General features: G+C 41.0%; 1 protein-coding gene across 1 annotated transcript in view; it reads right to left on the bottom strand.

The window, feature by feature from the left end:
- Positions 1–15,313, bottom strand: part of CHAT (choline O-acetyltransferase) — a 29,143-nt gene extending 13,830 nt beyond the window's left edge. Inside the window, exons 1-7 of the mRNA XM_075717831.1 lie at positions 15,251–15,313; positions 13,379–13,570; positions 11,021–11,139; positions 9,525–9,578; positions 6,755–6,935; positions 5,572–5,749; positions 915–1,084 (exon numbers count right to left, since the gene is read on the bottom strand). Of these exons, the coding sequence (XP_075573946.1) occupies positions 915–1,084; positions 5,572–5,749; positions 6,755–6,935; positions 9,525–9,578; positions 11,021–11,139; positions 13,379–13,570; positions 15,251–15,313 (957 nt within the window). The remainder of the gene's footprint in view (positions 1–914; positions 1,085–5,571; positions 5,750–6,754; positions 6,936–9,524; positions 9,579–11,020; positions 11,140–13,378; positions 13,571–15,250) is intronic.
- Between the last annotated feature and the right edge of the window lie 1,328 nt (positions 15,314–16,641).

Raw genomic sequence — 16,641 nt, 5'->3', positions numbered from 1 at the left:
GGTTTGTTTAAAAACACAGCACTGGAGTCTGCTAATAATGTCATTTGCAGTGGCATAAATCGGGAATGACTACTGAAATGTATTTGCACCAGGGTAGGTCAGTGCAAGTGAAATTAGTGGTTTCTCTTTTCATGTCGCTGTTCTTAGATATAGCAAAGGCATCAAGCATTGTGCAAGCAATGTATCGGGGTTTTTTCACTTTTTCATGACGTGTCAACATTGTTGACAGTGGGAGATGAATACATTGCTTCACCCTGGTTCTGCTGCAAAATGTGAAAATAACAGTGCGACACTTTCAAAAGCAACAATCAAAATCTGATCGGGAAAAAGGCTGGAGAAATCAATACTTCTAGGAAAGTCTCAACAAGGATGTCATTAAATCAGTAAAGAGGCTGTTGAGCGAGAACTTAATACTAACTTAAACACATGCTGAATTAGAAGCAGTAGTATTTGTAGGATATCAGGAAAATGTGTGAGAAAAGAAAACAGGGAAAGCTCTTGTGCTTTTCTTTTTTGTTCTGGGATGCTAGTCCAGCATTTTTATTTCATTTGATTGAGTGTAATTAAATGTGTACTTTTTTAAAAAAAAAAAAAAAAAAAATCAGATGTCCACCTACCCGTATGTCTGTCTACCTTCTGAATTGCAAAGGGCAACTTCAGGGAAGGTGAAAGCGTACCTGTGTTGGAGAAGGCCCGCCCCCGCACCACCACCCCCCCACCTCCTCCCCAGCACGGCAGTAGGTCTGCTCCTTTGCCTTGCAAGGGACAGTGCTGCCCACATCAGCCCTGCCTTGGCAGATGCTGACACCACCTTCCCCTCTTTCTCCCACTTGATTCTAAGTGGTCCCTACCATGAAGGCAACTGGAGTCCCTTGCCACGTGCAAGTAATATCATAGTTGTGTAAGGTTTTTACCTGCATAGGCTTGTCATACCAGCGATTGGCCCCATTTTTATGGTAGCCTCCCCCATGTAGCAGTTGCAATGCCATGTTTGTATCATTGAGTTCCACCCCGCTTGGGCTGTCCAGGCACACCAGGCATATGCACCGTTCAATCATGTCAAGAGAGTCGCGGTTAGTAGAGTCTGGGGATAAAAGAGTGAAATGTTCACATCCTCTTACCTGTAGGGCAGGACTGGCTGGGGAACCCTGCTGTCTTGGGGAGCACTGCAGATCTGACCCTAACTCTGCAATGAGCTGGTGTCTGCAGAGCTCTCTCAACAGCAAGGAAATGTTACACCAAGGCATTCATTCATGTGTTAACTTTTGCAGTATCTCTACGTATCTTTCATATGACTCAATAATATCCACTTTCTTTTTCTGCCTTTCATTTCCTGAAGTAATTATATTACAAAATAGATTTTACTCTTAAAGCCAGCAATGCTTACTTATTTTATATATAACGGTTACAGAGAGGATAGGTGGAAAATAGAGAACCTCAGAGCTCACGCTATTGCTGCAGTGCTGCAGCATTCTGCTCTGGAACAGCAGGGCCTGCACTGGTTTTGTGCTGTTCTCCCATTAGCACCCTTTTCTGCACAAGGAACAGCAGAACTCATGTTGGTTTTGTGTTCTTGTATTAAACCCCTCTTCTCTCTCCTGTCCCTTGTCATTTCTTGTACTTTAGAGAAATAAGCCCTGGACTGGGTGTATGGCCTACGTCACATGAGAAAACATCTGTGGATGAGATGTTTCATTTTTTTGAACATGGTATTGCCAAAATCATGGGTTGCCACATTCCACTTCCCTCCTATCACTAGTGCACTGCTGAATAAAATGTGCTTTTTCTGGCTCTCCTTCTCTGTTTTTTTTCCCTATCCTGTCACTCTTGCTTCTGCAGGTAGACTACAAAGTCTATTTTTTACATTGTCATCAGTGCTTTCCTCCTTATTTATGGTGTATTTATGCAGGGTTTTTTTCTCAGTTTCTTTAACTCAGAAATATTATGAAGTTAAAGGTTTGTTTGCTCCCAAGGGCCAGTTTGAGGCATAGAAAATACTTAATTGTGAGCACTTAATACAGCTCTTAATTGGAAGGATAAAAGTGTGGAACCTGTAACAAGAACTTGTTTTATTCAAAAGCGTATAACATCATTAATTGCTGTTAAATGGTTGTTAACAATCAAAGGAAAAAGGGCTTTCAAACATCAACTTAAAACTGCTTCCATTCTTAACAGATCATCTTAACTGTCATCTGCTGGTTTTGCTAGATTTTGGTGAAAACATTTGTGTTGCAGAATGTTCTTAAAGATATGAATTCAGATTGATCAAAACTACTTGCAAGTCTGTGCTAAGTTCAGAAAATCTGTGCTCAATTCAGGAGATGGTTTTAGCTGAAAGAATGTAAAAAATATTTAAAATTAAATAATTCTGATTTGCATTGGAACTATGTAGCCATTTCAAAATGTGCATGTTTTTAATGGTTGCAAATATGAAAAGTAGCTTGACCCTCTGAAAGAACAGCATTTTTCAAAGTCAGAAAAAAATGTACCTTCCCAAAATGAGTAACATAGGTTAGTGAGGAGCTAGAAAAAAAACAGATGCTTGTTATCATCCAGGTTCATTCTCCAGCTGCTGTGTAGTAAAAAAGAGTGCAAATATGCAAGAAATTAAACAGGCGACAAGAGGAGGAGAGGCAAGTGATAGCAATGGCTGAGAAGGAAGAGGGGGAGCTGCGGCCTCTTGCAGGTTATGGTAAGGTACTGTTGCTGTCTGGTGGCTCCTGCGAGGGAGTGTTGGCAGCCATGGGCCCGAGTGACAGGGTGGCCAGCCTGACTCCTTGCAGGCTGTGTGTGGACCTGGCGGAGCGCATGGTGTCTTGCCTTCCCTTGCCCGCAGAAGCAGAGTCCTAGGGAAAGCACCTGGCGTTCCTGCCAGCTCCTACAAAGACTTGAGCCAGGAGATTGTAATTGATGGGGCATGCAGATAGGTTGAGCTTTCTGCCGTGATCTGGCATGTGAAATGCTGGTGTCCCTATGAATTGTCTTCAAAAGCATTCAGAAGCTTTATAAGGGAGAAGGCGTGTCCCTGTCCTCTTAGCTGTAAAGCTCTTCTAGTATCTGACACTTGCAGGGCTCGCTGTAATTGTGGTATTTATTCCATTGATGGTCCAGGTACATCAGTACAAAGGCTGAAAAGATCCTTATGAATGGAAGTTGCCTTTATACATCAGCTGCTGGTATTTGCGGACAGGCACCTCCAAGGAAAAACTTCTTGGACAGTGATTTACAAACTGCTCACAGCTTGCTCAGCATTCTGCTTTATGTTGTCTGATAGGTTTATATATATTTCATTGTGGCTGCTGCCCACACATCTTTGACAGATATGAATCCCTTATTCTGACATATGGCTTCAGGGTATCTTGAGTCTAGGTATTAGAGTGAATAAAATTAAGCTTTGCTAGAAACAGAAAGGTAGAGGGGAGATGCCCTTACAGAAAGAAACAGACATGTCTGGAGAGCTAATCAAACACTAAAAAAATTATCATGTAAAGCAGGCACTGAACTGCACAAGAACTCATGAACCATGACTTGGGATGGAAAATAAATTTTTCCAGAAAGAGCTGAAACAGAGAAGTGTGAGAACAAGCCTAAAGCCGTGCAAGACAGTTCTTGTCCTTCTTCCGTTCTAATGCACACAATTGCATTGGATTGGCCAGCCAGCTTCTGGTTAGTTGGGGTTTTTGATTTTTGTTTCAAAAAGGAAAATATGAGAAGACAGTTCTGAACCAAATTCAGATACAGTATGCATGGGACAGCAGCCCCTATAGCAGTAAAAATTCACTTCCTGTACTTTGGAGAGTGAGTTAGCTCTGCAGCCTGAATGCAGTTAAAGTACTGAATGTGTTTATCAATCAGCGATGGCTGGGTTTATTACAATTTCTTTGAAATTTTCTCACCTAGAAGACCTATCCTCTACTTGTAGGCCTATACAGGCCCATGCAATTATATTCTTCATGACCTCTGCAAAGCGCTGTATGGGTCTTCTGCATCTGGAAGCATCCTCTTTCCCTGCCCAGTACAGAACAGTTGTGGAGTGACCCCTTCCACTTCACACTACCTCACTAGAGGCTTTTCTCGTCCTCTGTTATTTATTGTTGCATGAACATTCCACCACAGATAAGAAAGAAAAAAGGGCTGTTAATAATCACGTGCCCATGTGTAACAGCAATGCATTATACTATATAGAGGAGCTGTGGTAATACAAGTGGTCTAGGATGGGATTCCTTCTTGGATTAGAGAAGCCTCACACTACGGTGCTGTGATACTTGCTAGTGCAGAATCTGGGTTTTTTTCAGCCGCATAACTGAGTTGGTTTGCTTCCTCATTAAAATGAGTATCTTGTCAAATGCCAGGCAATCCAAAAACACTATAAGAGATGGTTCTGCTAGTTTTTGTTGGTTTGTCTTTTTTTCTTTAGGATGAGGTAAGTTTACAAAGATGATTTTGCTGCAGGTTTCAGGGTATTCACTGTTTCACTTAAAAGCCTGGCATGAAAATAAATGATTAGATGGTTATCTCAGTTTTCATTAAAATGAGGAATCTTTTTTTCTCTTGCTTTAAAAAGACAGAGAGGGAAAAGCCTAAAGATGAGACTGGTACCATGTAATAATGCTGTAATAATGGCCAGGACTCTTGTGTGTGTTTATCTATATAAAGTTATTATAAGCACAGATAAACTTGCAGAATAAAAGGGAAGATCTTCCTTAGGATGGTAAACATATTTTGAGACAAAAATATTTTTGTATATTCTAGGTCATTGGTAAACCAGCAATATTTTCTGTAGCATTGCTGAACTGGGGATAAAGAGATGGGTTAACATTTTTTTCAGGAGGGAAAAATAAATACCTAAGTAAAAATGGCAAAAAAGAGGGTGTTTACATCACTTAGCTTCAGGATAAAATATATAAGGTGTGAAGTGATAGACGTGACTAATCCCACCCTTTATTTTCATCTGTTTCAAAGTCAGGCATTCGAGTCCAGAATCCAAGACAGCTAAATGCTGCTGTTGTTGGAAGAGAGAGAGAACTATCCCCAGACAATAACTGGTGTCACCTTTCCTAGATACTTACTTAAGATTTGGAAGAATCAGCCCTGGTACTTTCTATTTTCTCCATTGACTAGAGAGAGTACACAGCGAGATTTAATAGGTGTTTAACTTGTAGATGCCTTTGTTAGATGAGATGAAAAATGTCTAATAGTTGCCAAAAGCTAAGAGGATACGTCATTCCTATTGGTACAAAATGGATGTGAAGAAAGAGACAAATCACAAAATCTGATGTAATGTAATTTATGTGATGAAAAGCAGAGAATGGAGTGACAGCTATTTACATGGCGTAACACTTAAACATATACAGCCAAGGGGTCAAACCGTATCTGCTGCTTCCCTGGTAACACACATCTGGACACTTACAGGTATTGAGTTTCCTCCTGCTAGAAAAATTCAGCAGTGAGGTTGCACATTCAGTCCTATATTTGCTGTAATGTTCACTCCCAGCAAAGAAAGGCAATGATGGTGAAGAGGAAGAGGAGGAAGATGATGAAGAAGAGAAAGCTGGGATTGCTGCTGCTAACCTTTCATAAGGATCGTCCTGGCCTCTGCCCATTCTGTTCTTCCGTCTGTTGTCAGCAGGCCAATTGGAGGCAGCATTTCCTCTTCATTCTCTGCCATTTTGGCTATCTTTCGTAACTGAGTGAAAAGATCTCCCTCACTGAGACGACGGAAATTAATGACAACATCCAAAACAAAAAACTGCAAAAAAATGACAGAAGTCAGAAGAACAGTCACAGATGGGTTGGACCCTTACTAGTCCAGCATTTTGCTTTTGCCTGGGTAGATGTTGAGATGCTGAAGTCCTGCCTGGAGAGCGAGGCCTGCAGGCAATGGAGCACAGGAACACTGGGGACTGGCCCAGGGCTCACCCCTCCTGCGTTTTTTTTTATACCAGTGTAATGCCAGTTGTTATGGGGGACTTACATTGTGTGCTGGGCTCAAATAAAACATACGTTATTTGAATAAGCCTAAAAAAACCTGAAGAGATAACATCAGGAAGTATGTAAATAATTTCCATGGTATTATTTGTTTAAAAATAACCTAGAGAATCTACAGAACTTCCCATTGAGGTGAAGAACAGGACTTCCTGGAAAAGGGACCACTGGGCTCTACCCCTTCATTCCAAGGGGGCCCACAGGCACCGCTCCAGTACTACAAATAGTCAAGCTGGGCTATAAGGTACTCTGCCCAGCCAATATACTCTGCTGCTTGACGGCATTTCTTAGTTGGGGCAGAGTCACTCTAACGCTTCAGTATTTCTGCCTGCACCCATGCTAACTTCTTCAGGCACAGCTTAGGCCCCCTCTACATGGGATGGTGGTATATATGCCATGCCTTGTGTGCCAATACTTGACTGTCAAGAGAAGAGCATTTCCAGCAAATGCACTCTAATAAGATTTTTTTTTTCCTCTCTCTGTGGTTTCATCTCTGTTTAATAAACATTTCTGTTTGAATGAGAAAGCAAATGAATTCTGCCACATTCCTCCTTTCTGCATCACTGTACTTGGAACATAACGTGGGCTAAGGACAAAAATGCTGCAGAAGCATCTTTTGGAAATATTGACAGTGAATGTTTGGTAAGAAGTGAGCTCATACATAGCATGCTAATTGTGTTTCTGAACAGTGATTACATTAGGCTCTTCTTGAGTGAATTTAAGCAAACTAAGAAATATAGAAAGGTATAAAAAAAGAACACTCATGTACCTGATTGTTACAAGCAACAATGATATGCTCTGGTTCTGGCATTACACTGCTTTTCTGGGCCACGAGGGTATCTTTGGTATGTCCTGGAAGACGATAGGAAGAAAAGAGTCCATAGTATTGCTTCATACAGAGAGGATGACCAGACAGCTGTCCACGAGCAAAATCAACAGGTAAAGCATGGCTGGAGAGAGAGAAGGAGAAAAACAAAGCCAGAGGAAAAGAGGGGAGAGAGAGACAGAGAGGAAAAGAAATCTAATCTGTCCTTTGTTCTGTTACAATTAGATCAGGTATAACACAAATTGAATAATAAAACGAGATTACAGTATAAGGGAAATAGACGAATTCCCATACCAAAGTTAAATACATCATTCCTGGCAGCTTCATGCATATTCATTAAGCAATTGCATTATCGTCTAGTGGAAATGGAAGGTATAGCAGGGTACAAGCAGCTTTGCAACGTGCATGGGAAGCCTGCCTAGATGGGACCCCGGAAAATTGCCAGGACGGAAGTCAGTAGAACAGCCGGAAAAGACATAGCACCTTGAAAAAAGTACTGATTAAATTCACTGCAAATGACAGTGGTCCTGTGCTGTGCAGAGTGGTTGGAGACTGTGTGAGAGGGCCTTGCCTGATGAACAGGAATGGCTGGGGCAATACAGAGGGTATTTCTGCTTTCCACAGAGCGCCTCACTCCTGCTAATCCTTACTTAGACCTATGGTGGAATAAGTGCTGAAGACCTATTCCCTTTTTGTTGGAAGGCATATGAAAACAACACCTCCTAAAAGGCTTCTTTAGTGGCACAAGAAGACCTTGTGGTGCAGAGGTTTTCCCTCAGCAAAAGAGGACTAAGCTTCCAGCCTGCCAGAGAGGGGCAGGGACAAAGAAGCACACACATAGAGTTACTGTCATACAGCTGATACGGGGTAACGTTTTATGCTAGTTTTTCTTGTTTAACTGTCTCTTTAGAACTGTTGCAGCTCTAAACCAGGGATATTCACTTTAGTTCCTGGCTCTCAAACTCTCTGTATCACTTATTTCCTTGTACAGGTGCTTAATTTTTTTTGTTCCTTGTCAGCAAAACAGGGTTATTAGTGTTCTCCTTCTCCCGTGTTTCGCATCATGCAGAAACCCTCTTATATTTAACAGAGCTTTAAAGAGCATCTACGATGATTGAAAATAGTAGAATAGCATGGTAGATTTAGATAAGACAATCTGTAATTATAGCAGCTAAGAAAGGGGTTATTAACTCTGAATGATGGCACCAGAAAATCTTGTACTGATTTAGGAGATGTTTGTGTAAGATCTTAATAACTCTTTTATGTGAGCAAGTTAGGTTTTGTTTGAAATATTTAGTCCTGGCAACTACATGGAGTATCTGCACAGTTCGAACTAAACGCCTGGGTTTGGGCTGGAATATTGTGCATCTGCATGTCGGATGATCCAAGAGAAGCTAGCAGTACACTGGCTGGTAGAAGTCCTTGACAGCAACAAGGAACTGAAAATGTTACAATTATGGTGTCCCTGTAATTATACAGGAGGGGTGATAAGAAAACAGTAATAACAATATGAGGACACAGTAGTGAGGTTTCAAATAATAATTGATTTAAGGCAAGCAAATTTGATCACAGGAGTCTTTGTATCTACAGTAGTGAGGTCAAAATAATAAGAATTTAAATTATCCTTTGAGCAAAGTGGTTTCTTTATTTAATCTCAGATGCTGTCATATAAAGGTGCAATGAACTACATTAGCATGCAATAGTACTTCACAGCATGCCAGTGCTGGTGTATGCAGTTGCACGACATATCTTGGATGAAAGCACGTGCTCTTAAATAAGTACCTCTTCTATACTTTCTGAGTAGCTGTCAGACTTTTGAAGTGAAAAATCAAACAGCCTCTTTGTCTTTCTTTTATCTAATTCATAAATGATAGGGACTTTGTTGTTTGAATATGGACTTTGCCTTCCTCATGCAAATAAGCGTTGGTTAAAGCATATCACATAGGCCTCTTGTATTTCCAGACAGGAAAATGACCCCGTCCCTACTGTGGCATGGTGTCCATTGTGCTTGGCTCTCCACTGTTTCTATCCTTCGGGGAGCAGTGATTTCAGCAGTAAACTTGGAACATACAAGGTTAGGTTAAGAAGTACTATGTAAAATGCTGCTATGAGCTACTTCATAAATGACAGAGTCATGGATTTTCCCTGTGTTTATATACAGAAAGTAACAATGGCATAAGTAACTTCTTATTTTTACTAGCCACTCACCCAGCCTGTCTGTGGTGAGGCTTCCTTCTCCTGGTGGGATGTGTTATTTCTTTTCTGGGGGGAGGGAGGCTGATGTTCTAAATGGGGGGTCCAGTACGTGGGGGGGGGTGTGGCACCCTGGCAGGTGCCCGGTGCCAGGGAAGGCGTGCAGGCTGTGTAACCGCAGCGCTGCTGCTCTTTGGGTCTGGAGAGAACACACTTGCTGGTGTGTTCTCAGTAGCTCTGTTAGGCAAATTGCATGTGTCCTCTGGGCTGCACCGTGTGTGCTAGAGTGATGACTACCAGGCATCAAAAAGGATCCTTCTCCAACCTGTTAGATTGCAGTAATAAAGCAGAAAGCGCATAAAAATCTGCTGAAGCGCTTGCTCTGAAGCATGCTGGAGCCCCAGCCCTTCCAAATGGTGGAGAGGTGCAATGCAGCCTGACTTTGGGCATGTTAGAGCACCCTTGAATCAGAAGCACCCTGCGGTCACTCAAGCAGCAGCTCCCCTTCCAAGCTACTTACGTGTCCAGTAAAGCTTTATAGTCTTGCACTCCTGAAATGAGATTGGCGGCAAACCTGCAAGTAGCAGATAGAAGTGACATCAGTCTTTTGTCATTTGGCAACGCTCGGCTGTTTCTGAGAGACAGAGGAGAGCCTGAATGATTGATGACACAGCATAAGGACACAAAGTCTTCTGGCTTGGCAAGAAGAGCCCTCCGCCCCCACCCAAAACCTAAATTAATTCATGTCAAGAGAAATATGAAATCCTAGAGATGGTCCCTTCAAATGGTTAAACGGACTAGCACAGGAGGAAGCCTGAAAGCATTTATTTAGAGAATGGGAGCAGAGGCTGAATATTTAATAGAATCCTTAACATGGGTTTCAATATCAATACTCATAAACTGTCCAATTAATTAGAGTACTTCCTGTCCTAAGCAGATATTCTTTCTGCAGAGCTGTGGACAGGTGTATTATTTCCTGATACTGCCCATTTGCACTGTGTCTGAATGGGAGGCGCTGGGAAAAATATTTCCTTGTTAAAGCACGTGCATTAGAAAATGCAAAGCGGAGTTTTTTTGAAAGCTGTATGCATAATAAATTTAGATGGTAATGAATGGAAGCATTTATAGTTATGTTTAAAGTAAAGTAAAAAGATACATTGGCTGTCTATGCAAAATGTTAAAATAACACATATTGGCTTCAAGGTTCTGGCTGTTTTATAATAGCATAAATTCCCATGCAATTAATTCTTTCAGTAATGAGCAGCTAGAGAGTGCTAGAAGCAAAGAGGAAAATTGCACTATAGGAAGGTAGATTTGATCTGATTTACTGTTTTAAAAGGAGGAAACGTTTTGGCAAAGGCTGAAGAATGGAATCCTGTTTTAAGGGTGTCTGGAGAGATATATTATGTACTTGGCTACTTGCTTACCTTTTCAGTTTTTAAATGATAGTAATTGCCGACAACAGCTCAAAGGAGAAAGGTCAGTTCAGGGCTGGGAAGGGTGGGTCTGAAGGAAGCAGTGCTCTTGGGGAGGAGTGATTTCTGAATTCTTATTCTTAGATCCTCTGTGTTTCTGGTGCCCTTTTGGGCACCTGAGAGGGACAATTTAATGCCAGCGTGGCCTTTTCAGTTTGCAGGCTGGCTATGAGTCATAGTGATGGCGTGTTAAAGATTCTTTTCCTTTAAACAATGTGTCAGAAATTAGTATATCTTTTTTCCATCACAAAATGGTTTACTTGAATTATACAATGAAAAGCTTTGCAAATACTCCTTTAAAAAATTATAAATCCCATGGCATTTTTTTTCCATGCAATAAATGTAATAGTAATGACACTTTCATTTCTGAGTATCAGTATGAGTAACCCCAGAAACGCTGCCCTCAGTCAGCAGGCCTAGTAGGAAATCATTTAATGGTTACAGCCCTTATTTTTTAATGAAAGTTGATTGTCTTTTTGCAAAAGCAGTACATTTAAATATCCTTTCATTTAGCAAAAGCTGCAAAGTCGTAGTACATTACCTCAGCTGGTCATTTACATCCTTGAAATACTGACGAGCAAAGATAATTGCTGGGCTGGAATTGACTGGAAGAGCTAGCCGGTTGTTGAGGTACATGTCATCCAGCCAGTAGTTAAACACCTAAGGGAAGGGGACATGAAATCTTAAAGCTATGAACAACATGCGGAAAGGCAGTTGGTGGGTGAGGGGAGAGTGCTTGGTGCTCCTGGTGTCAGGCATGGGCTCTGATTAATGGAGCTGCTGAGCATTTTCAGCCTGAGCTCTGTGACCTCAGCTCAGCTGAAATCAGCCGCAATTCCATAATCCTATTTTTCAATCAATGGCAATTTACAGTGTGTTCCATTAAAAAGTAAAGAAGCTCCATATTGTGGTGGTTTGGGTATTTTGTTGTTTGCTTCTCTCCATAATAAAAAAATGTTTGAGTACAACATGCTAACTGATGACTCTTGAATAGTGATTGGGATATATTTAAGAGACAGACAGATTTTTTACTAGCAATGGCTTTCCTCAGGGGGCTTCAAATATTTGTCAACAATGCCAAGAAGCTCTGTTGTTAGCCATCAGACACTGTCCTGTAGCAAGACAGAGTGGGCAAAGAATTTCCTGAGCCTAATGGTTCGGTCCTGCAGATACTGGCACGTGGATAGGGCCCCTGGAGAATTCCCTCTGTGTCCACCGGCACAAGTGCAGATTACTGACGCTTGACCCAGACAGACACACTTATTAAATTTCTAACCATTTTTATTGAAAACACAGGTGTACGGTAAGCGCATTCCTTTATGTCTGAGCAGAGCTTGAAGAATCATTATCTGGAAAATGGAGGCTTTCACAAAAAGATCAAATGGTCTTTCTGAGTTTAGCAGGCATGCTTTGCATATAGTAACTATAAAAAACAATGAAATTATGCAAAAATAATTACGAATGCATGCATCAGTTGAAAAAGTTTTCCTCTGAGATGTTTCATTGCTGTTAGAACAGATGCTTCCCCCACAGTCTCTGGAGTCTTCAGGAGAACAGGCTAGAGCTGTACTCCTGGCAAGTTAAATTCCAAATAAAAATGTTTCTAGTTTATCTTAAGAATCAGGTATTTAATTGTAACAACCAGTATTTAAAGTTGAGATGTTTCAGAAAACACTTATACATCCTTCCTCTGTAATTTTCACGCTTTAAGTGGTTAAATGAACAGTTGTCTCCTGGAACATTATTTGTTATCAAGAGCACTATTTAAGTGATGGTTAATTTAGCCACCAAAACCATGGAGTTCTATGATCAGAATAACAGAAAGAGATTGAGCAGCATTTAGTGGAGCCCTCAGACTGTGGCAACAAGTGCTTCAGAAATTAAGCACTGCTTTTAAAATAAAAGCACTGCCGGTACTGTAGCCTTTTTTTTTTTTTTTTTTTTTTTTCCCCTGACTATAGCAGCAATTTGGTGGAGTTTTCTTGCAGGTCACACAACTGAAAAGTTAAGGGAGAACCACACTTTGCTGACATCAGTAGCAAGCCTGCAGGATTTCACTGAATCCATGAAACCATTCAGTGTCTCTCTTCCTTGCTGGGATGGCAGGCCTTCAATAAAATCAGCGTTTCTAGTTTTCAGCTGCCATATTCTAACATGGTTAATGCAGGCAGGATGAACTGTGACTTTGTGGAATGATAAAATCTTTTTTATCTGTACTTATTTAATTTTCCTGTCTTGGGAAGCAGAAAGCTGGACTTTTTTAAAAGCTGAGGTCTCAGCATGGTCTATGTGATAGATACAGATCCCCCCCCCCCCCCCCCATGTGTGTCTATATTCAGCAAAGTAAATACTTCAGGTCAACTACATTGGTATGGTGTGACAATGAATGGCAAATACTAGTTTAATTTAAAAAGAGTAATTCCTATCCTAAAGTATTCCATTCCAGAATAATTTGACTGGATCAGAGCTTTGGCTAGATGGGTATACGAGGCATTTTTTATAGCCCTATCAGAAAGCATTTTTCATTTTAATAAAAACTCTAAATCCTGATATTAAAGGGAAAGGAAAAAATTACATCCAAAAAGGATGTAATATAGTGCTTCCTACAGGTAGAGCTAACACCTGTGTGCATGCACGCACCTGAGGTGCACGAATTCCCTCGTTTATGACAACAAACTGTTGATCTGAAAACATGATAATAACATAGATTTTTGACATCGTTTGAAAATTCTAGCTTAGTATGTCTGAAATATTCTTTCCCTTTGGTAGGATCTGATATGGCCCCTGTTTGCATTGACCCACTGAAAGAAAGCAGTGATGACATATAGAACACCACAAAGAGTTTGTAAATGAGCGTCACCCAACACAGCAATTATTTTTCTCATCTGCATTTACTTACCCAGTTCGTTGTCTTTTCCCTTCTTTCCTCGAGGATTTGCTGCAAGGATTCCCCTAGGCCTCCTGCAATTCCAAACTGCTCCACAATGACCTTGGTCTTTCTGAATTGCTCCTCTGGCACCAAGTGTTTCATGCACTGTAGGTACATGTGTAAGGTCTGTTGCAGTGGTGGGACTGGAAGTTTTGGCACTGCCTAATCATAAAAAGAAAAGAGATTAGCAAGTAATTCTACTTGTTCCCAAACAGTCCTCTTTTTTTTCTTCTTCTTTTTTTTCTTCTATTGCTGAGTAATATATTGCATCCTTTTTTTAATCCATTTATCTGTTTCAGCAGTTGAGATGCATGATTACTGCAAATGTAATTGTCTGACTTCAGTTGGAGTTTCATTAGGTCTTAAAGTGCCTGGATTTTAGTATGCAGTTGTAGGCAATACTGAAGCAGCAGTAACCCTCCAGTAGCTCTATTTGTAGGCCTTTGGCCAATGAGGATTTGAAATGGATAGGCCAGGAAACTAGTGGAAAACAGGAGAATATTCCTTGGTAAAAATTCTAGAAATGCTAGAACAGACAAATAGGCATGATGCGAGCATGTAGTCTGAGCTAGACTCTAGGAAAACATCAAATGCTTTAGACCATAATAAAATAATGCATTGAGAGAAGGTAGTTCATTAGTAGAGAAGTGCATTTAACCTGTGATTAGTAAGACTGTAGGTTTTACTTGTCTGATTGGTATTATGACTGGTTATAAAATTGCAGAAATAGAAAATGTGCAGGTCTACCTGTTTGTTAGCACTGACTACATACAATCCTGAATGAACCTGTGTTTTACCCCGCCAAACCTCTGCTGTCACCTAAAGTAGGTAAAGTACAGGTTTTCTTACCAGCTCTTGATGTAACAGACATTCATTTTCACAGGATTACAGGACCATAGCATGATTTCGGTTGGAAGAGATGCCTGGCAGTCACCTAGTCCCACCTGCTGCTCAGGGCAAGGCTAGCTGCAAACTCCTTTGCTAGTGCATGCAGGGAGGGAGGGGCTGGAGGAAGTGCTCTCAACAGAAGGCAGGGAGCGGGTGTCCTCCAAGCTCAAATACCAGCTCTGCCTTTTGACATCCACAGAAAAATCAGTGCTGCATTATGTTTCCCTATCTAGAAACCAAAGTTTTCAGATACTCGTAAAAAGTGTCATAGGATTACCTGTTACTAATGGAAATGCAAATCCAGTTTAGCCTGTAATGCACCCTGGGTCTCAGAAATAAAAGAATGGCAATTCTATAGTTTCAAGCTATGTCTAGTCAGGGCATATCTCTTCTGTCGTTGATTTTTTTGGTCAGGGGAAACAGATGTGCCAAATAGTATTTCTTTTTGATACCTGGCTTTGGCCCTATCTTTCTGGGTAAGGTTACTGTACAGTTCATGACTCTGCTTAGGGAAAAAGCTTTAAACCCAAGGGGTTGACTATTTCTAGGCATAGAGATCCAGCATCTTTTAAACCAGCCTGAAAATGAATCATATGTGATAGTTTGATAGTTCTGTACTATTAAGAAATAATTACATGCCATCTCTGACTGTATAATAATGGATCTGCTGGTGTGTAATAACATGTCACTTACTGGAATTCTTCATAGGATTTTGGGAGGAAAAGTGTATTTGGATATGAGAAGCTCTAATGTTCGATCAAAGTTCCTGATTATAAACTGCTGCATGAGTAGTGTTCCCTGAAATGAAGAAATTGGCTCTGGAACAGAGCTTGGTTTACAATTGTTATATTAATTTACATTAATTTACAGCATTAAAAGCTGTTAAGTCATGTATCATCAATCTTCTGGTTTTTTTCTTTTTTTCTTTTTGTTTTCCTGGAAACAGTCACTTACTGTCTCATCTTTACTGCATGTATCTTTCTCTTTCTTCTGCATGTTTTTTTCTAGGACAGGCATTCCTGCATTTCGTTTGATATCTTTTGTTGAGGACAGAAATTGAAGCCACTCGGGGGCACTTAGGGAGCCTCACGCCTCAGTTCTGGAAATAGAAAAGATTTAAAGTCCAGTCAGCACCCATTATTTATAACCAAAATGTACATGGGGAGTATTCCCTGCGCAAGCATACATAGAAGCTTCAGAATGCAAAACTGAAGAGAAATAGAAGTACAACATTCAAAAGTAGCTGAACTGAGCCCTGTGGAGATTTCTCTGACATTGTTTGTCTCATCGCTATAAATTTCTTTATCCAGAACTATCTGATGCACATAAATGGTCCCTTCTCAGCACGGTTTATTTTGTCACTCTAATTTACTTCGTAATGAATTGTGCCATGATCTGTACGCTTTGTGTTACTGTTATATGTTAGCTGGAGGAAAGAGGTGACTTTTCTTTGAATGTACTTATGTCAACACAGGTAATAGTAAGGTTGCTGTTTTCTATCTAAGGATCTTATATGTCCTCCGGTTACCATTTTGTATGAAACCACCACAGTCTTTAAACGTATTTGTCATTGCACGGTTCCATGGACACAGTGAGGTGCTGTCATCTCCACGTTAAAGATGTGGAAGCTGTGGAAAGGAGTGTGACAGAGACGTGCCTTTGCGCCCTGCAGCCTAGGAGCTCGCAGGGTGCCAGTGCTTTGGGGCATAGCTCTGGGCTGGGGGACCCCGTGAGCCTGCCTAGGCTGGCAGGCTGGCTGTGGGAGGCCTGGGAAGGGTGCCATACACCACATCTGAGCCCCTTCGCACAGTAGTCTTTCCAAATAGCATATACCTATCCAGGGAGATGGCTTAACCTGCCAAAAGTCACAGAAGTCATCCGTGACAGAGCAAATACTTGCACTTGTGTGTCTCTGCTATTGTGCTTATCCTGGTTTTCACTTCTAAAGATGCCTCTTATTCCTTTTCTGTACAAGAATAAGCTCTATGGCGCATGTATTTCTTCCGATACAATCGTGCCCGCACCAAGCAGTTGTCCTTCAATTACGGTGGCACAGCTAAAGCAGAGTAAGTTCTATGTGTTCGGTCAGGTCTTGACGGGTCATGGGTTTTTTGGGTTTAATTACTTTGCACTGTGTGTATGCAAAATATAAAAGACAACGTGTGGACTAAGTAGAAAAGAACATCATATTTCCTTTCTGAAACCCTCGGGACTACACATTCAGGGCACTTGAATTCTTTCTACAACAGCTTTTAAGAACAATTTGGATAAAAACCTACAGTGTATGAAAGTGAGATGAAGAGTTTTGTTTAGCGATGGGCAGGGATGGCTGTGCATTATTTCTC

The sequence above is a fragment of the Pelecanus crispus genome, chromosome 10 (assembly GCF_030463565.1).
Source record: "Pelecanus crispus isolate bPelCri1 chromosome 10, bPelCri1.pri, whole genome shotgun sequence".
NCBI classification, from domain to species: domain Eukaryota; kingdom Metazoa; phylum Chordata; class Aves; order Pelecaniformes; family Pelecanidae; genus Pelecanus; species Pelecanus crispus.
The sequence above is the reverse complement of the archived record's forward strand: the minus strand, read 5'-3'. Positions and strand labels throughout refer to the sequence as shown.